At 40.2% G+C, this 23,912-nt stretch overlaps 1 protein-coding gene across 2 annotated transcripts in view; it reads left to right on the forward strand.

Moving 5' to 3' along the window:
• The window catches only part of MLLT3 (MLLT3 super elongation complex subunit), a 270,617-nt gene extending 247,858 nt beyond the window's left edge, over positions 1–22,759 (forward strand). For both annotated transcript variants that reach the window (XM_037018638.2, XM_037018639.2), the window contains exons 6-11: positions 3,461–3,536; positions 5,316–5,445; positions 8,033–8,132; positions 13,562–13,633; positions 14,812–14,883; positions 21,571–22,759. In XM_037018638.2, coding sequence (XP_036874533.1) covers positions 3,461–3,536; positions 5,316–5,445; positions 8,033–8,132; positions 13,562–13,633; positions 14,812–14,883; positions 21,571–21,702 — 582 coding nt within the window. In that variant the 3' untranslated portion in view covers positions 21,703–22,759. The remainder of the gene's footprint in view (positions 1–3,460; positions 3,537–5,315; positions 5,446–8,032; positions 8,133–13,561; positions 13,634–14,811; positions 14,884–21,570) is intronic.
• The last annotated feature ends 1,153 nt before the right edge of the window (positions 22,760–23,912 follow it).

The following is a 23,912-nucleotide window of genomic DNA, read 5'->3' on the forward strand; positions in this document are numbered from 1 at the left end:
TGTTGATTATAATAGCAGTAGAAGGGAGTCTTTCCTTTCTGATAACAGTTTAACATTATCACTTCTTCGTGGGGTTCAGTGCCTTCACTCTATGAGGAAACTAATGCTTAAGCTGCCTTCCCAAAATATACACCAGCAAGCCCTAGCAGTGAGGTTCTTATGCTGATACGTCTGCCACTGTGGCGTACACCATTTAAGAGACTCATGTCTAGTATTTGATCACTTAGTAGGTCAGCTGAGCACATCCTTAGGGCATCAGCAAGAAGAAGCAAAAAAAACTTTTTTAGTGGAGAAAATTTGGATATTTCAAAAACAAGTGTCAAATTAGTCAATAAGGGGAAAAATCAGAACCTTACTGAGGTTCCCCTACATTTAGGTTTTGGCACACACAGCAGCAGTCAGAGGAGGATACCATAATCCTTCCAGTCCTAGGGCTTGTAAAGACTTTAACCTAGTCCTGTTTATGGTGAATATTTTTTGTAAAACAAATAACCTTTCCTAGTTTATATAATCATCCTTAATCTTTTTTTTGGAGGGTAAATCTGATTTTTTTTAAAAAACATAGTACAGAATTCACCTAAAGTGAGCTACAGCTCTGTTCTATTGGACTTGATAAAATGTTAGGCTCTGTCAATGTCATCTAGAAGAAGAATGGCTTTTTGAGCAGTTAACATTGAGTTGAATTCTGTCCTGGAGAGCTTAGGTGAGTTTAAAGGCCCATCCACCATGACACGATTGTACATGCTTCAGAGATGTTTATATTGAGTGGGAACCGTGTTCTCTTGGGTTGCTTTGTTGCAAAACACTTTGAGGGGTGTGCAGGGATGCTGCCTCTGAATAGATCAATAGGTTTATAATTTTTCTCATGATACTTTTTTTCTTCTTCTTGCTTAAATTTAAGATTCTTTCATAAACATGTTTTTTGCATTCAGAAAAAAAGTGATTAATTCAGTATCAGGGGTTATCAACCTGGCATTTTCATTAATATCATTTATTGAGTTTTTAAAGTATAAATATGGCTGGATCCGCAAATCCTCGTCCTAGTTGCAAAAAGCCCTCAGTATATTGGATTTTGCTGCTCATGATTCAACATTGTAACTTTCTCCATCCACCTCCAGTGTTTTAAACTTTCTGTTTTAATATTCTCATTGAATTAATGTGTCTTCCGTTGTAAACCTCTTCAGATGCTTTGTGGATGAGGCAGGAGGGTGTTAATAATAAATATGGAATAAAATGCCATTTCCTTCTGGTGTATTCAGTTCTCCACTCCTTGCCAATTGTCTTGGTGTTTGGCAACTGGAATCACTAACCTTGTTTATGGTTCAGAAGTGAAAGGCAGGCTGCCAGCCGGTTGGGTTCTGGCACTGGTGTGATGCTTGAGACAGATGAATCAAGTTTAGCATGGGCTAGTTGCAGAGATGGCCACCATCCTCTCTTGCTGTCCTAATTAATGTCACTCTCAGCAACAGCTCTGGCAGGATGGCTTCTTTAAGTCCACTGCCACATGTACCAGTCAGGCGGATGGGGAATTGGAGCTTGCTGTGCTCACTGTAAGGAAGCCTTCTCTTTTTGGCTCCTAAATGGTTTCCAGAGCTGTCAAAATAATACCACTGGCAGACACTTCACAGCTCAAAAGAGCAACTTGGAGAGGAAAAGGAGGACTTCGTGGACCCTGGGAGAAAAGTTTTGCTGCTGGGCACACTGTGCATAAATGCTAACTGAATGTCCTTCCAGTTGCGTGACTCACTGTTGTGCCTCGACAGTGGAAGAGTCACTCAACAGAAATGAAGAGTGCCTCACACGGGCGTTTGTACTTTAAACCAACTCTTTTTTGTAGGCTGCAAACATCTATGTGTAGGATATTGTTCTGCCGATCCCAAGTACATCTTGCAGTGGTGAAGGGTTGGTGGGCTGCCTGCTGCTCATTAGAGATCCCGTCTGGCTCTTTTCCTGCAGAATGAGTGGTAGATTGCTGACACCTGTTTTCCCATCCAGCCTGGGTATGTGAAGTGTGCGTTAGGAATGCCTGAAAGTGCTTCCTTGTGTCCAGGTCTGTGGAGCTTGGTGTTGCTTGGAGAGGAGGGGGCAGGGGGCTCAGCACTAGGAGGGGAGATAAAAAATATCAGTGGTGAGAAACTGCAATTTAAACTGAACTGAGAGTCTCATCCTCATTTAGTGCCTTCTGATTGCACTCTCCATGTGTCCTCTGCATGCCCTGATAAACCTGGTCATCCACTGAGCAAAGTAGAAAGAATACATGTCCTGTATGTGAGAAGACCTCAGATGTGTCTCAGGTAACATGAGTATGAGGTTGAGGCTATGAACACATAAGAAATGGAATAAAAACAGTCCACTCTTAAATTTATCAACACTATTTAAAAACAGATTTGGCCATAGTATGTAAAATTCAAGCATGTTGATGGTATGATCAATTTCTTTGGACAATTCTGCCCATGTATTTACTCTTCCCACCTTTACCTACTATAGTCTCATAAAAAAGTGTTAGATGGTAGACCAGAAGGCCTAATGTGTGCCTTTGTCACAAATATAGAGTGCCTGCTGTCTGCTGTGCATTAGGCTGAGTACAAGGGGGTAACAAGCAAAAGTCAGACCCCCTCCACCCCTGCTTTTTCAAGTGCTAGCAGTCTCCTGGAGAAAAAAGGACATGTGTCAGAGGAGCCATAATGCTGCAGCATATCTGATAAGCAAACAGCTGATCCGTATTTTCAGTGGGTTTGGAGAAGGAAGGGAACTGAGTTGGCAGGTCAAGGAGGATGTGGAATCTGTTCTGAGTAAAAGATGAGGAGAAGTCATTGAGAGTTAGTGAGTGGAATGTGTGTATGATGCTCTTCCTCTGTATCAGTGGGCTGTGGAAACTAGTGGGTATGTGCTTTTTTTTTCAAGTGCTTGCATCATTTTCCCCTGACTCATTTGTGGGACTTGGCCAGCACTCCTTGTGAACATTTGCCTCCATTTGTGAACTGTGGATGAATGGGGTTAGGGTTGGGTCATGGCCTTGGACCAGAGTGAAATTAACTGTCTCATAATGTGATTGAACTAATGACCTTGGCCTCATTACCACTATGTTTTAACCAGTTGAGTCCATCAAACATTGCAGAAAGGGTAATCAAGGTGTCTTTTAGGAGGAGATCATTATAGCAGTAAACATAGGAGTGAGATCAAAGCTGGGTTCTTCCCTCATGTAACTCTCAAATATTTATCTCTTCATCCCTGAGTTTATATACTGTTTCTACATCTCATGAAAATATGGTGGGCAAAACAAGGATACCACAGCTTGTTATTGCTTTTGACATAATGCAAATGTGTTAATTCATTTTTCTTGCACAGTACTAATGGTTGCTGCAGAGTGAAATATTTTTGAGCAACTATACTGTTTCTAACTTTAGGTGTGTAGTGGCCCATAAATTTATTGATGATGCCTTTTTCTTCTTCTTTGAAGTCTGAACAACCCAGTCCTGCCAGTTCCAGCTCCAGCTCCAGCTCCAGCTTCACACCGTCCCAGACCAGGCAACAAGGTATCAACCTCTCCCAGGCAAACTCTGAGACCTTTTTCTCATAAAACATCTTAATGAGTTGATTTATGGCCTGTTTTCTACTGTTTTATTATTTGAGTGATAACTTGGCTTTTATGCAGTTGTATTTATTTCCCCTAGGAATGCACTCGAGCATTGTTCTGATGTATGAGGCCAGCCTCTAGAAATTCCCCTTTTTCCAGTGGCTGCCATCAGAGTCCCATTTTACAAAAGGATTATAGACACAGCCCATTCCAGGGAGTTCCCAAAGGAAATACAATAGCAAAAGCTGAACTTGAGAGGCTTTGACATAGAGAAATAGGTTTTTACTCTCCCTCCCAAACATCTTTCATTTTATTTATATTTCTACACATCAATAGACCTTTTTTTATTTTGGCAAGTGTTAATTTGCTGTCTTTAAAAGCACATTTTTCCTCTTCTCAAACTCTAAAGAAATTTAAATTCAAAGAAATTGAACCAGAACATTAACTGAATATATTTTCTACTTGTTTTGTGTGTGGAAATTCTTCAAATAAGGGTTCCTAGTTTTGTTTTATTTTACTATGAAAAGTGTGGTAATATCAAGGGATAATTGTTTCTTGGTGTCATGTTGCACATTACCTTTTTCATTGACCACACTGAATTCCTGATGGCTTGTATATTTTGGAAAGGATTAAATTGTATGTATTTGGGCTAAGGCTAAGCTCCCAGGAAAAAATAAAGGACACTGATCGTTTTGACAATTTAGATTTCTTGTTCCACTGACTTCCAAAGAAATAAGCCCACTACAAAAGCAGAAAAATTTGGGTTTTGTGGAACGTGAGATTGCAGAGTCAATACTTTAGAACTGAGGTAGTGATCGCTCAGATGCCTAATCCAGAATGAAAGTGCCTCTCTCACTTTCTCGGTTGCCTTTACAGTCTCGTGTATTAAGATTAGAAATATCCATCTTATTTTCATCACATTTAGAGTAGTAAAGTGAAAATAAATAAGCCACCTTGAGTTGTTTTTTTTTTTTCTTTCCCGTTTTTATCCTGTTCTAGAATAAAATCAGTTATAACTTGATTTTTTCTGTGCCATCTAATACTGGATATTCACTTGAATTTTTTGGGCAACTGATTTTTTACATGGTCTTATTTATGTAAATACATTCTGGTATTTTGTCAGGAAATTCTTAAAAAGCAAACGAAAAATTGGCTGTGAAGAATTGTTGGAACAAGATCTTATGTCCAAGATCAATATGAAGATCAGAGATAGGACATTACACCATGGAATTGAAATACTTTATAATCTGAACTTGACTGAAATGCTGACTTGACCTGAAATTGACCTTGAAATAAAAGGAACAGCTAAACCTAAATAGATCAAAAACCACCACACAAAGGCTGGGTTGCCAAGAACAAGTTACGACCACGGTGATTTATTAGCCTCAACTTTTCAATACATGGATTAACCTAACAAAACATTCAATTTACTAATAGATCTTTCTGTTTCTTTTTAGGTGTAATTTTTCTTAGGGAATAAAAATGCAGAGAAAAACCCCCTAGGAAATAGTGATTTTCTAATGAACATTTTGGGGCATCTATTATAAAAGCAATAGTGTTTTGGCAGAGGTTGCATCCCAGAAACACCAAATTTTGTCTTGTAAATTGCATAAATATATATAATAATGGTTATTTTTAACCAGTGTTCAGGGCAGTGAGCATCATTCCCAGGCCCAGTATGGCTAAGTGTGTTTGTAGTAGTATGTTTGATTGCTTGTGGTTCACTGTCCTTACTCAGGTCCTTTAAGGTCTATAATGAAAGATCTGCATTCTGATGACAACGAGGAGGAATCAGACGAGGCAGAGGACAATGACAATGACTCCGAAATGGAGAGACCTGTAAATAGAGGCGGCAGCCGAAGTCGCAGGTGAGTGTCCTGGCAGGAAGAAGGTTCTCTGTGACAGAATCATATCTTTTCACCAGACGTAACGATACACCCGCAGCAAAGGCGTGGAACACTGCAAACAGTGGCAGTGAATGGTCATGTTCTTTTAAGTTGGCATGCTTACACTCCCATTTACAGGAAACTTTTCTCAGTAAGGAGAGGCTTTTCCTCTAAAGAATTCATAAGGAAAATGTCCTATTAGATGTCCTTGTTCTTGAAAGTACATGCCAACGTGACAGGACCGACTGTTGAAATAAACTGTTTCATTTGAAGAATTTGTGTAGATCCATTGCTGTAGGTCGCCTCAGAATTTGAGGCAATGAGTTTGCTGTTTGTAGTTAGAAATACATAATTGGCTTTAGTGAGTTATGTGTGTGACCTAATTAAAACTGTATCACCTGTGTGTGTTTTCCAGAAAATAAATTCCTTTTAAGTGTGCTGACAGTTAGGTTCTTTAAGTAGCTTTAATGCTGTGAGGCTTAATTCTACATTATAAGGTGGTAATTCATGTCACTTATAATTAATAGTCAATTCAAAATTGCCTTGAGGATTTTATTTCTTTATCATGAGGAAAACAAATAGGCATGCTTACTTTAATGTGTTTTGAGTAGAAAAAATATGAATCTACTTGAACTTAAAATCCAATTACATTTATAATATCATATTAAATCTTTTCTCATTATCCATTACTATGTAGAAGGCCCTGAAATTCCTAAAAAGAACATGATCTTAACCCAGTCTGGACAGACCATATGTTTCCTTTTTGGTAATTCCTCAGTGTCCTTTGAGAAGAGGCTACTTTGTGAGCCTGCCAGATCTCTCCGGGAGTCTCTGTTATGGCCATCCTCGGTGTTTATACTCAACACCTCTTTCCCCACCTTGTCTCTCAAATTCACCCAGTTGTGTTCCCTTAAAATAGGAGAAATGAAGGAATCTTAAGGCCCTGGCATTACTACATTGCATTTCCCTTTAGAAGTCTTTACTCTGACAAGAAGTAAACTGGTAGAGCAAAAAGACCAAAAAATGGGATCAAACATCGAGTCAAGGAGCTTATTTATAACAACCAAAATCCTGGCTGCTGGCTGCTCTACAGTGTACCTGATGAAAAATGCATGACCTCTTTAGACAATTTCCCAAGTTATTCCGAAGATCTAGATATTCTGTGATGAGCTGTGGCCCACTCACTCGCAGCCCCATCCCCCGCATCAGCCTGGATCATGCCCATTTGCGAGTTGTCTAATCTGATGCACGTTTTTGGAGATGCACTTCTTTTTTCCCTGCTTGATACGTACTGCGAGCGCTGTGCCAGTGTAACGTTTGATGTTCATTGCACTTGTGAAGCCTCAACTGTTTAATCAGTTTAAATACTCAGCCTTCCACTTCAGTCAAGAAGCATTTTAAAGCAGCGCTTCAACTGAACACTTCATTAATGTAATTTGGTTAAGGAAAACAAGTTCCATCAGTTTTTGCTAAAAGGGTGTCCCAGTGTATCCTTTTTATTTCCTATCTTGTATCTTGTCTATCTGAATTATATTATAGAGCTAGAACGTGATTGCCGATTCAGAGTGAAAGAAAAACTATCCTGATTTCTACTGGGTTTTCTGTTTCTGAGAAGAATATTATAGTAGGTCACCATATAACCAAAGAGAAGGAGTAAAAACACTGAAGGACGTTTCTGAAGAAGGGCATATATTCAGCAGAATAGAATAAAGAAATATCTCCTACTCTGGCTTAAAGAAAATTACATTTTGTTCTGAAAAGACAAAAATGGGGTGGGGAGTGATACTTTTATTGTCTTCAGTTATTGAAAAATATTATATTTTTCTAAAGCAGTTCTCCCACTCTGTCGCTTCCAGTTGCTATAGTGTATTTCCAGTGAGTTGTCTGTGTTCAGAACCAGGGAAGCCTCGAATCGTTGCATCATCAGAATGACTGGTAGAGGGTCCAGCATGTTGGGCTTCGTGCTTCCCATCCTCAGTTGTCACCCTGAGCTGCCGCTTGTGCCTGGGCTGTTGGCCACATTCTTCTTAGTAGTTGCTGCCACTCCTGCAGCTTGTATTTTAGTCACATTTGTAAGATTTTCACCTGTAGCAAAGTCAGGGGTGGGGGGGAGGAAAAGAAAAGGGAGTAACCTCCAAACTGGCTAATTTTGTTGACCCTTCTGCAAGCTTGTTTGATATGCTTGATGATAGTAGGTGCATGGAGATGGAGCAAAGAGATAAGTGAGTGCGTGAAGCCAGTAAAGTATATGAGGCCAGCTGTGGGTCACATTGCTTGGGTTTAAATCCTAGCCTCACCACTTTTACCTTTGGGATCCAAGGCAAGTGCCCTAGTTTCTCTAGGTCTCAGTTTCCTCATCTGCGAAATGGAGATCGCTAAATGAGAAATAACAGGTAAAACAACACAGTTCCTTACAAAGCCAGCCCCAATACGTGTGAGTAGTTACACGAGTTAACACATGTTTTCAGTGACTCGTGTTTGGATACTTCACTCTCTGCATCTATTTCCTTGGACATTTCAAGAATTGTCTGTAACAATGCATGTGCCTTGACCTTCTGCTTCTTTTCAGAGTTAGCTTGAGTGACGGCAGCGATAGCGAGAGCAGTTCTGCTTCTTCACCCCTACATCACGAGCCCCCACCACCCTTACTAAAAACCAACAACAACCAGGTAAATTGCTGGGTTTGCACTTTTCAAGACTCTGTAGAAATAGATGTGATCATTTTTGCAAAGCACACAAAACTTTACCCCTTATTTTAAACTAAGGCTTTCTTGATATCAGTAAATGAGAATCTACAACCTTAGGAATAAACACATAGTTGGGGTAAAAGAACTTCTGTTACCATGAAAAGTATGTTCCGTTGGATGGGTTCATTAAATAGATGCCAGAAAGTGGGATGGTGACAAAAAGTATTGCCCATTTACTCTGGACGTCTGTGTATTATCCCCCTGAGTAGTAGGTGGGCGATTTAATGAATTAGGAAAAATATGACCTTTGGAACTAGTATAAAACTTGGTTCTTTGTTTTACTAATTTACAGTATATTTTACTGGTAGGAAAATAACTTAACTTCTGATCCTTAGTTTACTCATCTGTGAGTGGGAATATTAATACTTGCCTTGCTGGCTTCTAGGAGGATAACAGTGTATGTCAGGAGCCTGAGGCAGTGCCCATACCTATTTGGCACTCAGTTGATAGTAGATGTTTCCTTCTACAGTGCTCTGAGGATTAGGGGCCTCTGTGCTCATCCAAGAAAAGAGGATCATCACTTGAGATTGTAAAGAATTGTTAATGAAATACAGAGCAAATAATGTTCATTGTCATTATTATGCATCGAGGTAAGGGAAGGTTTATTGATTTGATAGTCAACTCAGAATATAGTGATTTGAATAAGGTTTAGGCAAAGCTCTGATGAAGAGCTTTTGTTAAATGATACTTTACATGCTTCCTCTAAAATAAAATATTTTCAAGTATCACAAATATGCAAAGGCCTTAGTGTGCACTAAGTTGATTCTTTCATTACCATAAGTTGTTCCTGTCTCTTTGTTTTAGACAGATTCCCTGTGACCTCTACAACCATTTCTTAATTCAAGTGACCATGTGAACATTATTAACTTGGAAATAACAGAACTGCATTTTTCTAAAATTATTTTGTTTCACAGGTGTCCTATAATTTTAAGTGTTCTTGTTCTTGAATTTGTGATCTTTGTTTTACTGGGAAGATACGATTTTTATAGCTGAAGGTTTTTTTCTTTTTAAATGTTACATAAAGCATAGGCAAAGATCTCTTAACATGTAAAACTCCCTTGTTTATAAAGTTTATCTACAACTTAAGCTTCACTGTGCAGTGGGCATACTGTCAGTGTGCTCTTTACCTCCCCAGCTGGAGTTCAGCAGCAGTTTCATTGTGTCCTACATATGAATGCGAGGCCACCCTCCTCCTCTGTTACCGACTGGTTGTTCAGGAGTTAGTGCATTCCTACTCCTCCTCCTAGCTCCCTACATGACTGCCTTTCCCCACCTCCAGTGCCAGCCAGGCCCAGCGCCCAGCCAGCGTTCACCTCTGGCATGGCTGCCCAGCACCCCAAGTCAAGCATTTCAGGGGAGTGTGAAGACTAAGCATGGTCATTATCGCCCACTGAGAAGAGCCCTGGGCTGGCTGACTAGATAACTCGGGATTTATTTGTAATTTGTGCTTCAGGGTGAGCTGACAAAAGAATCGAGTCTGGACCTTGAATATATTTTATATTCATTTACACTTACTCAGCTGATTTCTGCTGCCAGTGGGCCATGCGTTAGCCTGCGGGTGCTGCACGGGTGCAGTGCAGCAGTGCCCGGTGCTCAGGGCAGGGGGCTTCGCTTTTGTGCCCCTCGTTAAGTTCCTTCGGCACCTTTCCCAGTCAGGGTTAAGACTGCTTGCTAAATAAATATAGCTCCGACCAGCCCCCTACCTTGCCTTTCAACCCTTCCTGATGGGCAGTCCTGAGCTGACCCTAGCTTCCAGGAGCGGTTTGGATTTTTTAAGACTTCTTTGGGAACCTATCTAAAGAAACAAACAAAAATGAATAGTGCTATCTATTGGAGAGGGTAAAAATGACTTTATCTGCTTAAATAGCATACCACTGGTTCCTTGGCATACATTACTCAACAAATGTAGCTTCACATGTACACATCATCAATCTGTCAGGAATAGCCAGTTATGTCACTTTTTCCACACCCCTTAATGCACAGTAAGTCCATATGCATTCCCTTTTATCTGGTCTAGGGTAGGAAGTACATGTACCATGGAGTGCTTACCTGCCTGGTGCTGTGTCTTGGAACTAAGAGAGCAAGAAAAGGTTTTAAAAACTTGGCTTAGTATTGATTTCTTAACCTTTCAAATCACCTGTATTGGGTCGGGTGTGATGCTCTCCCTTTAAGTCCATGTTTGAGGCCTTGTTAAGAAACGCCTAGCTGTCCTTGTCCTTAGTTCTCCATGCTGGCAAAGGGAAATAGTAAAAATTTCTTAAAAATCAAAAAGTCACTTAATTTCACCCTAAATATGTTTTTAGTCTTATATTTGAACATCTGCATGTGATAATCTGAAATTTCACATCAAATAAAATAGTTGAAAACATACTGGGGAGGCCCAACTGCAGTGGAAAGACTGCGTTCCCTTTTTCCACATTCCTTGGCTGTTCTCCGTCTGCAAGCGGATACTGATCTCACACACCAGGCAAAACTGAGTTTTCCTTACCTTTTCTCAAATCTTCCAGGGACTAGGGGAGAGGGACAGTACTGAGCCCAACATTTTCTAACTATTAAAAAAAAAGTGACCATGTCTCAACAAAGCAAGTAATTATCCTGAGGATCTTGAGGAGCCACTAGGTCATTAACATGAAAGAGCCATTGGTAGAGGATCCATCTGCTGAATAATTGAGTTGTCAGTCCTCACAAAAGGACACAGAAAAATAATAATCTTGAAAATGTGATTCTCGAGCCATATCCTCAGATTATTAGGACAGATGCAACTAATCACAGTCCTATTTTCAGAGACCACCATGTATATACACGGAGCATTGTGGCAGCCTGGATGGCTGTTTCCCGCAGGACAGCGTAATGGGGCATCTTAGCGAATGCTATGCCATTTTAACCAGACATGTTTTTTTTTACTCCAAACGTCCCTTATGTAGATTTTAAACAAAATCAAAATTCCAGATCCTTTTCGGCTGAAAAAAGGAAGGAAGTGATCCATTGGAAGTTAATATTCAAAATATCATAAATCACCTATCTGCCTGCCAGGCATGTGGAATGAAATTAAAGAGTCTATCCAGTTAAACTGGTTTGCAATAAGCCCGTGCAAGACAAGGTGCTGTACTTTTATATTCTGGAGTCGTTTCCCTAAAGATAAGAAATGATCATAAATAAAACAATTGTTTTCAGCATGGCTCAGCTCTCTCAGAATGGAGTTTTGACAAAGCTGTTTATTTTGGAGCAGAGAGAGATCAAAGAAGGAAGATTAACTGAGCCCTCTCTGGGCAGCCACTCCGTAACTTGAGGCGGATCACTGACACCCGGGGCTTTTGTTCCTGCCACTGCAGCTTCAGAAGAAAGAAACTAGGGTTTCAGCGTCGTTTGGCCTTCTGTGCTGTAGCACTTTCGGAATGTGTAGGGTGGGACTCACTCTCCCTGAATGTTCTATTTTCAGCTTTGAAGAAAGTGGTAGAACTCTATAAACCTAGTTAGCAAAGTTCCGTTGCAAATAGAGAGTTCTCAGTCACTTTGACCCCCAGAGTACAGTGACTTGGGGGAAGGAAAGAGGGCCAGAGGCCGGGTGGCATGGCATGCGAACAAAATGCAGTTTTGTAATAATGCACAATGCAGGGAGACTGCCACAGTTGTTTTCCCTCTTGCCTGAAATCTCAGCAGATTGTCTCTGCAGTGCCCAGCCTCTATCTGAGTTGGCGAGGAGTGCCATCTACTGACCTAATTACTCCTAGGTCTCCGAGCTCGGCGTTTTCCCTTGAGGTCTCATTTCCAACAACAATAAAGAGAAGGAAATTCTGAATGTAGTGGAGTGTTTGGTTTCCTTTACAGTGGAGCATGTTAAAAATGATTGCCTTGCCTCTGCAATTAAGTAATTTCCTTGTGTTGCCAAAAGTATTGTATTTAAAGTTAGCCTGGTCGAACCGGTCATCTGGTTATCTTAATGTTAAAAATGAATAAATAAAGGCGATTCTCAGGAGAGAATCTGTTAGAAGCTTACTTCTTAACCCATGCATTATTCTAAATTCTAAAGAAAAGATACCCTTTTAGAAATACGTGGTCTTTTCTAAAACGTCATGGTCCTGTCCTCAACAAGTAAAATGTTTATTAGCAGATAAAATTTTTTTACTGCTGAGGGGTAGTCTAGATGTTATCTTGTTCATCTCTCATTTTTTGATGCCCCAGAATGTTAAATAATAGGGCTAGCACCTGAACTTTGATTTCTGGGCCCCATCAATGTTCTTTCTACTACAAATTAAAAGTGGACTCATTTTAAAATCTTTGTGTCATGGAGTATAGTAGACTCTTTGAACAGAACTGTGATTGTGTGTGTGTTAGAGCAGAGAATGGATAATGAGGTGAGCAATAGCAATAGGAGACTTCTTAAATATGTCATTTTTGGGGGACATTTTCCTCCTTAAGTTAGCTTCAGATTATAACTTAATTGATAATGAGGCTATCATGAAGAAGAAATTACTTTGCTTTTTATGTTTATATACATTAGTAAATACTCATCAACAAATTCAGTGGTTCTCAGCCATTTTAAGCAAGGGCCATTTAAAAACAGTTCCCTCATAATCCTCAATCTTGAAGATTCTAGTAAATCCACCATATTTATTAAATTGTTTTTTCTCCTTTTTATTAAAATTAGAAACATAACTCCCCACGGAAGCTTCTGAAACAGTATGTAAAACTACTACCCAGAACCTAAGGTATAATTGTTCAGATAAAAAGAGAGTGCTTGGTATTTTATTGTTGATAAGCACATCCTTTCTTGAAGCACAGAAGGTACTCCTGGCTCCTTATTTCTTGAGTTGAGAATCCCAGGCTGGGAGCAGCCAACGTTAACTGACGCCATCTGCGTTCCCAGTGCTACAGCAGTTTAGTGGAGATGAGTAATTTTCAGAATCTAAGTCAGGTACTAAAAAGGGCATTTGAGTATTTGTTTTATCATCCCTGGCGTACTGCATGCTGGTAGTCATGCTGAAACAGCAGGATGAGTAAGAAAAAAATGCTTGCCAGAGGGGACTATAATCCCATGTCACTCAGCTGCTGTGCATATGTGGGAGAGGGTTGCCACAAGAGAGAAGCAGTCTTGGAGGCTTAGATCAATTCCTTTATCATCAACTTTTTCTTAAAAGTTCTGTTTCCTGACTCAGCATTTCAGATACATGTAATTTATTTTCCAAGAAAGAGGTAAGCTTAGAAGAGAAGAAGGGGACTATAAAGCAGAAATGCTATATGGAAACTGATGCTACTGCCTGACATTTCATTCATAAGCGCCTTTATTTAGATGGCTGCTTAGCTAAGAAGTGCTTGAAATCAAATCTAACCATGTGCTCTTTGATCCTTAGATTCTTGAAGTGAAAAGTCCAATAAAGCAAAGCAAAGCAGATAAGCAAATAAAGAATGGTGAATGTGACAAGGTAGGTTTCCAGCCCATTCCTGTGATGCCGCGGCCCCGATCTGACACGACTTGTTTCTCTGGGTTTCCCTCCGTCTTCCTTGTCGGTTCTCCTTCCATTGGTTCATCACAAGTACTGAGACCCCCGAAGGATGAGCCCTTCTCCCCACTGCTTTGTGGTTTCTTTTCCTGGTCTTGCTCATACCTTCAGGGTTAAGCTTAGCCTTACGCTGCTATTTGCCACGATGCCTGCATTGCCAAGGCATGTCAGGCACACTGAATTGGGAGGTAAGAAGACCGTGCTGGAGGTAGAGGGGTAAGGAATCTCTGACGTGAAGGAGCAGGCCACCTGAGTGTAGCGCAGCTTGCTTTCTGCAAATCGGCACCGTGCCTCTGAAATCTGACTTCAAGACCTGTTAGAGTCGGTCTGTTGCAGGCAGGGTCCTGACATGCCTGACAGGATGGGTATGCCTGGTTATGCTTCACACACCTTGCCTTTGCCCTCACTGCAAATCGTGCGAGGAACACCCATGGGGGCAGGCATGCTCCCAGGGACCCATGAGTCTGAGCATGTGGAAAACAAGGTGAGGTGCCCCTCTGCCCTCTCAGGGGAACTCGTGACAAACCAGATACTGACTTAGAGAGTGATATCTATCTTTCCTAGACTTTCTTCTTTGTCTGTTCTGTCAGTTACTATTTACTAACAGTGTTAATATGACCAGAAACATTGGTTTTTTTTTTTTTTAAGAATTTTCCCTGATACATTTGGTAATGTGCATGGATACTACCATGTTCAAAGTTAGCAGCTTTTTAACTAAGAGAAGAAAAGTTTAAGATGGAAGAATTTTTTTAAAAATGAAAGCAACCTGTGATAAGCTGTTTAGACCCACCATTTACCACTGAGTAGTACCCTTTCTTTCTGTAGAGGCATTGGTGGGACAGGGTATGCCTGCTCACTTGAATCTTCTTGAGAACAAGTAAAATAAGAATTGCTCTCTTTTAAAAATCTGGCCTTATAGCAGTTATAGTTGGCCAAGCAAGACTTAGTCTTCAAAACCATGGATACCGAGTCCACACAGCCTAGGGTAGGGGCAGAATGGGGAACCGCCAACCACTGCTTGTATGTTCCTGTTGATTCATTCTTTTATTGTTGAACTGCTACCTAAAGTGCTTGTTCTTCTGGGGGATCATCTCTTGCAGGCCTATCTAGATGAACTGGTAGAGCTTCACAGAAGGTTAATGACGCTGAGGGAAAGACACATTCTGCAGCAGGTGAGAAATGCTTTTAGCATAACCCTTTCGAGAAGCCTCAAGGCTCACTTGTCCTGGGCAGTGTGAGTGCCTGAAAGCCACACCAGCCCCACGCAGCCAGGACTGAGCTCATGCCACCTGCAGAAGCATCTGGGGAGGGTGTTCGCTTCTGAGGCTGCCGGGAGTCTGCTCCGGTGCTTTGTGTTGACAATCTCCCTCCCGAGGTGGATGGTAAAGGGGGCACTTGTGGTGATGGTGCCGGAAGGTGCTGATCCCTCGGCTACTGGTTGCTGTGATGGGGGCCGAGGGAGCCTGTAGCAGGAATGCAGGGGCCTTTGGGGCCAGGCTTCTGGTTTCATGGGAAAACAGTGATAGGAATTCCAGTCAAGTATTGTAAACATTTGTGATTCAATTTAGTAACCTTTTGCCAGTGCTATTCTAAGGAAAATAAATATTTTCCTCATTTCTCTTATCTTGTGTAACATACATTCTATTACTATGAACTCAACTATGGAATACTTGTAGTGAGAGGAAACTTCTAGTGCATTTTGATGTTTTGGGAAGATAAGCATGGGTTTTGGTTCTAATAGAGTTACAGTACGTGTGTCCATTGCATTAAAGAGTGGTTACTGATAAAATAACTTTTTTTTAGCACCCAAAGAAAAGGCTGTGTTCTAAATTCTAGGGTGGGGTTGTAGATGATTTCACTGTTTGAATTTTTTTTTTTTTTTACTACTTTCAAATGACTTGAAGTTAGTACTTAATCTTCCCCAGCTGTGTGTGGGTTATTTTTTTAATGTTTAATGGCTGATGGTCACATTTATATTATGTGTACATTTTTGCTTAAATCTATAAATACATACTCTCAAACTTGCCAAGTTCCCTGACTGGTCTGATAAGCTTTTAACCCTTTTTTAGTTTCAGACTTAAAAAAGAGATTACAGATCTATGATTCTTCTTTGGGAATAAGTTGTATTTCTTGCATTTCCATTTAAGTGAGTATGGGTATGGGGGCAGGATTTAAATGGCATAGGACTTACTCTCCTACATTACTGGTATTTCTCTTCAGCTTTCAGCTATAGGACAAAAATTGTCCAGCCTGCCATTTACCAATTATTTGGGGCTAATTGAATAGTGACAGTAAATCTATTAACTGGTCTTCCCATGGCTTCGTAAACACCAGTTCTGAAACCGCTGTGGAGCAGTTGTCCAATGAAACTATTAATGCATAAGCCGGGCCCGAAGAGTGAGTCTCTCAGGAGAGTGAGACAGACGTTCAGGCAGGGCTGGGACACCTTGACAAAGGAAGCCCAGCCAGTGAGTCAGGGATACTAGGCGACTGGCAGGGTCTTACCTTGGGGTGTCATTGGCATTCCCAATTTCACATCGTCCTTTAATTTGACCTTTGAAAGAATTGTGAGAAAAGATGGCTTACTTGAGAATTCCATCAAAGTGGATTATTTTAGTGTTCTAGAGGGAAAGAGTGCTATCTATGAATTTTTAACTGGGCATAAAGGCACTCCAGGGCGCCCAGTGCTTCACCCTAATTGCATTCCCAGGCTGGTTGAAAAGCTCTCAGTCTTTGGCCTTTTGCCTTGTAATGCAGCTGAGGCTTATGATTATGATACCATGATGCATGGCCTGTCACGGTTTACTGCTTAATTAATTCCTATTGTAAAACATAGCACTATTGAGGACTAATGTTATTCTCCACCTTGAGAGCTGCTCATCTTGTGGAATGCATTCCACAAAATCTATGTGTTCGCTAGTGTACCTGAACACCTGAGACAGAATTTCTGGTGAGCCCAGGATCGCTTTCTAAGTCTTTTCCTGTTAAATGCATCCTATAAAAAAATCTGGCCTGACAATTTTATTTGGCTCACTCAAGGTGGTTAATATCTTTGTTTTACTCTAGGGGGGTGTGGTACTGGCACCAAAAGTCTATTTAATGAACAGAAAGCACTGGATCAAGAGAGTCTGTATTCTTAAGCAACTTTTCCATAAGGTCAAAATACAGGACAAGGGGACACAGTCAAATCCAGAGATTAAGTACCTATGACTGACTAATAATTTGATTATTTCTTTAAACACATTTCCACATTTATTTGGTAAGGAAAATCAAGGACTTCTAACCTCTCCAGCAGTTCAGCTCAGAGCCTGGATTTGCATCTTATTTCAGAGGGAAGAAAGCTCTCAGGGAAAACCAGGGTTCCCTTTGAAGACAGGTTAGCAGTTTAAATAACTATTGCATTTGCACTTTGAGAATTCTCTTCAGAGAGATGGGAAAACGTGATGTATCAGAGTATTCCTTCTAACAACATGGAAAACGCTCCCTGAGAAGTAGTTGTACTGAAAACGATTTTCTCCATCCTGAGAAACCGCCTGTCGTGTCTGAGAATCCCTCGTGGTTGGGCCTGACGGCCCACCTCTTAGCCAGGGCACAGCGCATGCTGTCACCTGGTGGGCAGTGCTTCCCGGTCCACAGCCAAGGCCATTCTAGAGGAACATCTAACAGCCTAGACCTGAACCCTCTCTAGGCAGAGGTGATTAAAGCAAAGCTTGTTCATTACTTCCCACTTAGTGGAGTGGCTGCTTCAAATGGAAAGAACCCTGGTTTTTTAAAAATAAAATCAGATTAAAAATAATGTATCACTTTTCTAAAATTAGAAACCTGGTTTTGGGGAAGCAGCCACAGGTTTAACAAATGGATCTTACCCTGTTTTTTTTTTTTTAAAGAAAAAAGCAGCCTTCTGGTAACCCCTAAAAGGCTGATGTGGCAGGAAATAATCCATCACAAACGTTTTCACACCAGCCATCATCTGAAGAATGAGGGAAGCAGTTTACAGATCTTTCCTTTTCCACCTACCCACACCTGCCCTGTGCCCTGCCTGCTTTTCTTACGTGCAGTCCCTCTGTCTTTCATTATGATTATTGTGCAGAGGTGTTCATTACTGCAACATGATGCAAGGTGAGGACCCCCAGGCAGAGCTGCATCAGCAGAGCAGGGGGTCCCCCAGAAAGGCAGAGAGGTGCCCTTTGGGGACGGGTGGGTGTTTTTAGGCTTTATGACTTCTGTTGTTGGAATAAAGCCTGTTAATGCTGCTTTTCTGATGATGTATCAGAATTCCTGGAAGGGAATCCGCATTTGTTTTTCTTGATGATGTCTTTACTTAATAGAAGACTTGGGCAAATGCTCAAATAATTCAAATCATTAATGCCATTCCCGTTGGCAAACAGTCCCAGAGGCCCCACTGCCGCCACTACCACCACTCTGAGGCTGTCTCTGTGTCTGCCTTGATGTATTCTTATGTGCTCCCATAAAAGCACAGGGCTCATTGAGTTAGACCGATCAAGTCCTCTTCATTCCATCTGTGTGTCGGGGGCGGGGACAGGCGGGCGGGGCTGCGGGCTGTGGAGGAGGTGGGAATTGCTGTGATGGGAGCACTGGAAACCCTGTGAGATGCCACTGGGCCAGATTTCCTAGTGGGCACATGTGTTTCTTTGCTTTAAAATCAAGTGGCTTTTACTAGAAAGTATTTTTATTGGTCTGTTTTCTATTTATTGTTAAGTAATTAGTGAGCAGCTATATTGAGTCACAGAAAGCTTCTCTTAAAAGGGTGAGTTACCTGATATTTTAAAGGGAAAATGTAGGGCTGTACTTTAACAAACCACATTGTAGTTTTAGTTGGTCATTTCAACTATATACTTCATCTGCTGTTCTCGCTTTCTTTCTTCCCTTCTCCTTGTGAACTTTTATTATAATTATTATTTTTTAATTCAAGTAAGCCTTCCTGAGTTGCAGCTTCCCGCATTTTCCCTGCTTCATTTGTTTTAGTGTTAATGAAATGGCTATGAGTCAGTGAGGAGAGGAGAAGGCACTGGATCTAATCATTCATGTTCTCTTTAGTTACCTCCCAAATAATTAAGGATACTTTTTTATTTGCATGGTAATCATGATCATGTTGCCCCGATCTGTATAGAAGTTTACAGATTATAAATTTATAAAGGAGCTTCATTTATTGTATCTTATTTTGATCCTCTGTACAACCTTGTATGACAGAACAAGGTGACGTTATCTCCATTTTCCAGATGAGGAAACAGACTAAGAGGTTATCATGTTCTGTCCAATGTCATTCAAATAATGAGCAGAGTCAAAACTTGATATGCTCAATTCAGGACTCTCCATTCTGAATACTTTGTTATTTACCTGCTGGCCAGCTGGCTGGGGAGAGGAGTCTCACTCTGGAATAACTGTCTTTTGCCTCCATTGTGTACCCTGAGAGGCTGTTTGTTTCTATCTGAAAGAGCTCTCTGAAGAGGCTCTTGTTTCTATCCTGAAGTTTACACACTTTTCTGAGGTCTATATTATTTCTATACAATATAGAAAAAAAAGATAATTCTGGAAAATACTCGATTTCTACTGATGTTAAATATATAGTATTTGATTGTCTCAAGAGGTTTTTTTATGTGGTGGGTATGTGTGTAGATATGTGGGGGGTCACTTAGCCAAAGCTCTGTTAACTAATGAAACAGGGTCTGTTTTAGACCATTTAGTGTTGATATATTCTTATGTAAGTGTAATACTTTAACCATAATTGGGAATACCCCTAAATCTCATGATGCATGTAATAGAGCCTGGTCTGGTGGTTTGAGCAAGTATAGCTCCATCTCAGCCCCTTCATATAATACTAGGCCTGGAAGTAACTCATGGTTCATGTGGTGGCTTAAAAGATGCCACTGAGGATGTGGCCTCCTTGCCTTCTTGCTGTGCCATCTTCCACATCTTGCATTCATCAGCTTGAGGGAGGGCTGCTGCACTTCCAGGATTGCATCTTCACTACAGACAGGAAGAAAGGCCGAGGGCAAAAAGCACATGCCCATGGTCCATACCCTTGTTGAAAATTTCCTGGAAGCTCAGTGACTTCTGGCAAGTAAATTATAAATATCAGTATCTGCCAAATGCTGCAAGTGGATCTGGGAAGGCAAACCTTTTAGCTGCACGTTTCCACTCCTAGAAAACTCAAGCTTCTGTCAGTAAAGAAGAAGGGATAAACAGATATTAGCAGGCAGTTTGCTGTGTCGGTCATGGTTTTGTAATGGGAGTAACTTTGCTTTATTATTAAACCCATAGTTATATCTTAAAAAAAAAAAAAGTAGTTCCAGAGGTTGACTAAAGCAGTAACAGCTCAGTCTGAAGTTGTGCAATTAACTGGACTGAGGTTCAGTATGTCTTCTATGCCTCAGTGAAAGGTGAATTATGTCAGGAACACTTCTTTCTATTGAGAGCCACTGCTCCAAAGGGAATAGGGCACAAATTTACTGTTTTAAGAAAACTAATGCTAAGAAGAGAAGGTCAAAAGTTTCTGTTTTCAACCTGAAATTAGGTGACTCTAAAACTTAGTTGAATAAATAGTAAATAAAAAATAAGCTAAGTAATTAAAATTTTTCTTAAGGTTACTAAAGAGAATCAGACACAAGCGATACAGAGGGACAGAGACAACTAAAAATAAGTAGAAAAGTTCACCAGTTATTTTCTCTGCAGAGTTATTTTTTCTTTCATCCTGATGCTGATTTTCTTGTCTTCCCCCAAAAGCTTACTAAAATGAACCATCGCAGTTTGCCCACAGCACAGCTACCAAAAAAAACATACTACCCAGGCACAATGCTCATTTCCAACAAAATTATTAGTAAAACAGAAATGGAAAGACATATAACGTAATAAAGTTTCTCTGAAACCAATAGCCAACATCATTCTTAATGTTGAAACCTTAGAGGGTCCTCCTGAGAGCCAGGATGAGACAGCAGCACCTCTGTCACCACATTTGTTTATCATATTTCTGAAAACTGGAGCCAATACAATAAGAAATGAAGTGCAGCTATTCCAGATGGAGAGACAAAGGCATCCTTTCTCTTTCTAGGTAATACTTACACCCCCAAATACTCAAGGGAATCAACTAAACATGACTATAAATTATAAATATAAGTTTTCACTCATATTTTGTCGAAGTATAACAAAATGTCCAGATACATGAATTTTAACATAATGAATGCACCTTTTGTAGCCAGCACCCAAATCAAGCAACAGGGCAGTTTCAGCACCTCAGAGCTCCCGGCAGCCCTCTTTCAGTCACTACACATGATCTTACAGGGTGGGATGTATGTGGTTTCTGTTCTTTCTTTTGCAGGTTCTTGTAATCTCTAAATTTTCAATAATTAATAAAAAAGAAAAATGATTATATATATGTGTTTATGCATGTGTGTGTATAGTTCATAGGAAGTTTTATTATTATCTAGGCTGGATTTCTTTACATCTATTAAGTATAATCTATCTTTTGAGTCAGTAACTAATTTTTAAAGGGGTCTTGAAATCCTATCTCCCCCTAAGTACCAACTCCCACTCCCACCTCTACAGTAAAATAGGGTCTGTTGATGACTTGAAAGCAGGGATCAGTTTAAGGGATATGAATGAGAAGAACAGAATGATAACAGGTAGTTTGCTCTCATTGAGAATTACATAGGGTTTAGTATTCCTTTGGCTTACCAAATTGGCTAAGAGATAGATGGGCCACAAATGGTATAGAGCCTTCTTGCTATAAGTCAGAGTATCAATCACTTGGTTCCTTATTTACTCCCCTCCCCCCTCTCTTTCTCTCTGCCTTTTGATGTCTGTTGTTTATTGCCCAAACTGTCTCTTCTTTGCTCCTTTAGATTGTGAACCTTATAGAAGAAACTGGACACTTTCATATCACAAACACAACATTTGATTTTGACCTTTGCTCGCTGGACAAAACCACAGTCCGTAAACTACAGAGTTACCTGGAAACATCTGGAACATCCTGAGGATACAACAACTGGATGCATCAGAAACTATTGTTTTTTTTTTTTTTGGTTGTAATTTTTTGTTTGTTTGTTTATAAGAAAACACTCAGAATGATGCAACCAAAAGGGAAAAAATAAAAATCAAACAACCTTCAGCTTTATTTTTCTTTAAAGCCAGTCATCATCTCTTGATAAAGGAGAGGTTAAGCAAACCAGCCTCAGCGGACCACTCTTCTCTCCAAGGAAATCCCCGGGAAGAGTTAGCCTGGATAGCCTTGAAAACAAACACATCAAACACAACACAAGAAAACAAAGAATGTGTATGGTATCACGTATCTCTCTCTGTGGTGGTTCATTCCACAGGACAAATGCATATTCAACACACTGCCTTATTACATAACTGATCTATTTATTATCGCATACAGATATTCTAAAGTCGTTGAGGGAATGACACCACAAGACATTCTAAGTACTTGGTCCCACGGATGCTCTTTCAATGCAGCGCCCTTGCCGTCCCAAGCCCAGTGACCTTACTTGTATACCGTGCCACTCTCCGCCAACTTCTTCCAAGCCCTCTAACTTGTTGCAGTCTGTATTTTCCACCTTTTGTTTTTCCAGTTCCAGGACACAGATGATCAACTGGGGGGACCAAATAGCTACACCAGTTTTCTTATTTGTGGTCTTTTTCCTGAAAGTTGGGGCCCAGACCTTGGCTGTATCCATATAATGATCTTGAACCATGGTAGAAAATGCACCAAATAGGATCATATGAGTTGCTGTCTAGCCTTAGTCGATAAACCTGTAGGACTTTTAAACGAAAGTGTACCTGTAAATGTCCTGCAGCCAGCATTGTTGAGCTGTCATCAACATTCTTGTGTCTGTTTTACTGTTAAAATATTAGATAAATATGCAAGTAAAGGCATTCCACAGGATCATCATTTTTAAAAAGGAATTCTGGTTCTGTTTTCTAAAGAAATGTTGTAGAAATTCTGATTTGGATCTATTTATTAGTAAGATTTCAGCTTTCTCCATCTGTCAGTGTGTTATCCATCTTTACCATAAAACCTGGAGTAAGAGATTTTTGTTTGTTCATGTATGATCCTCTTAGACTCTTTTATATTTGGAAAATTAAAATCTTTGGGGGAAAATTCCTGGTTATTCTGCCATGACAGATTATGTATTAACTTGTAGATTCAGTGGTTCGATACCTGTTTAGTCACTTGCTTATGTTTCCAGAAGGATTTCTTGTATTGGTGAAAATAAAGATGGTTGGGGAGGGGGGATATTTTTGTTCTTGATGTACCCTGTTTTGAAACTAGAAATCTGTCCTGTGGCATGCAAAAGAAAGCAAATTATTTTTAAAAGAAAAAAAAAAAACCAAAGTACTTTTGGTGTCATTATTCCATCCTCTCCATACATGGAGAAATGCAAAAGAGAACAGCTCATCTTCAGGTTTCTGCTAGGAACTCAACCGAAAAGAAACAAAATGAAGACATACTCCTGGATCCAAAGGTTCGTTCACTGGATCAGCCTTAAAGTCTCTATGTGTGCTAATAGACCCATATGTATCTCCCTTGTTTATTCCCACGCCAGATGCTGTCTTTTCATACTGAGATTAACTAGTGTCTGTGTAGAAAATAGTTTTTCCAGACCCATTCTTTTGGGCAGTAATGTAAATGCAGATAGATAATGGGAGTTATTTCTGCATTTTCAAAAGGGGATTTTTTTACATTGTTTCTTTCTATCCAAAGGCACTATTTTCTCCTTTAAAAGATTATTATACAGCCATGCTCCTTGTAAAATTACTTCTCTGAAGAGTCCTCCCTGAGGACAAGTGTACTTTTTCAGTAATGTTATGATTCTTGATTGGCATGAACAGTCCTTGAAGCAATTCTCAGTGTTTCACTGCAGAGAAGCTTTCTGAGTCGTTTGGGACATTAGGTGGCTGATGAGTCGTGTGGTTTGAGTTGTGTTTTGTCTTGTTTGATCGTCACAGGTGAAAGGGGAGGCCAGTGCTGATCTGGAAGCATTTGCAAAATTTAAAAATCTTTTAAGATTTCTAACTGTTGATCCACATATTCAAATTAAGCCACAAATTGATGTGATTTAAGATATCTGTAGTTTAGCTAGAAATGTATATATGTAGTTTGGGCCACTTTAATTTTTGTAACTCAATCAAGCAGCAAAAACTATGATTTGACAGTGTAAAGAGTTTTCGTTCTTTAGGTTAC

Source organism: Manis javanica, chromosome 2 (genome assembly GCF_040802235.1).
Source record: "Manis javanica isolate MJ-LG chromosome 2, MJ_LKY, whole genome shotgun sequence".
NCBI classification, from domain to species: domain Eukaryota; kingdom Metazoa; phylum Chordata; class Mammalia; order Pholidota; family Manidae; genus Manis; species Manis javanica.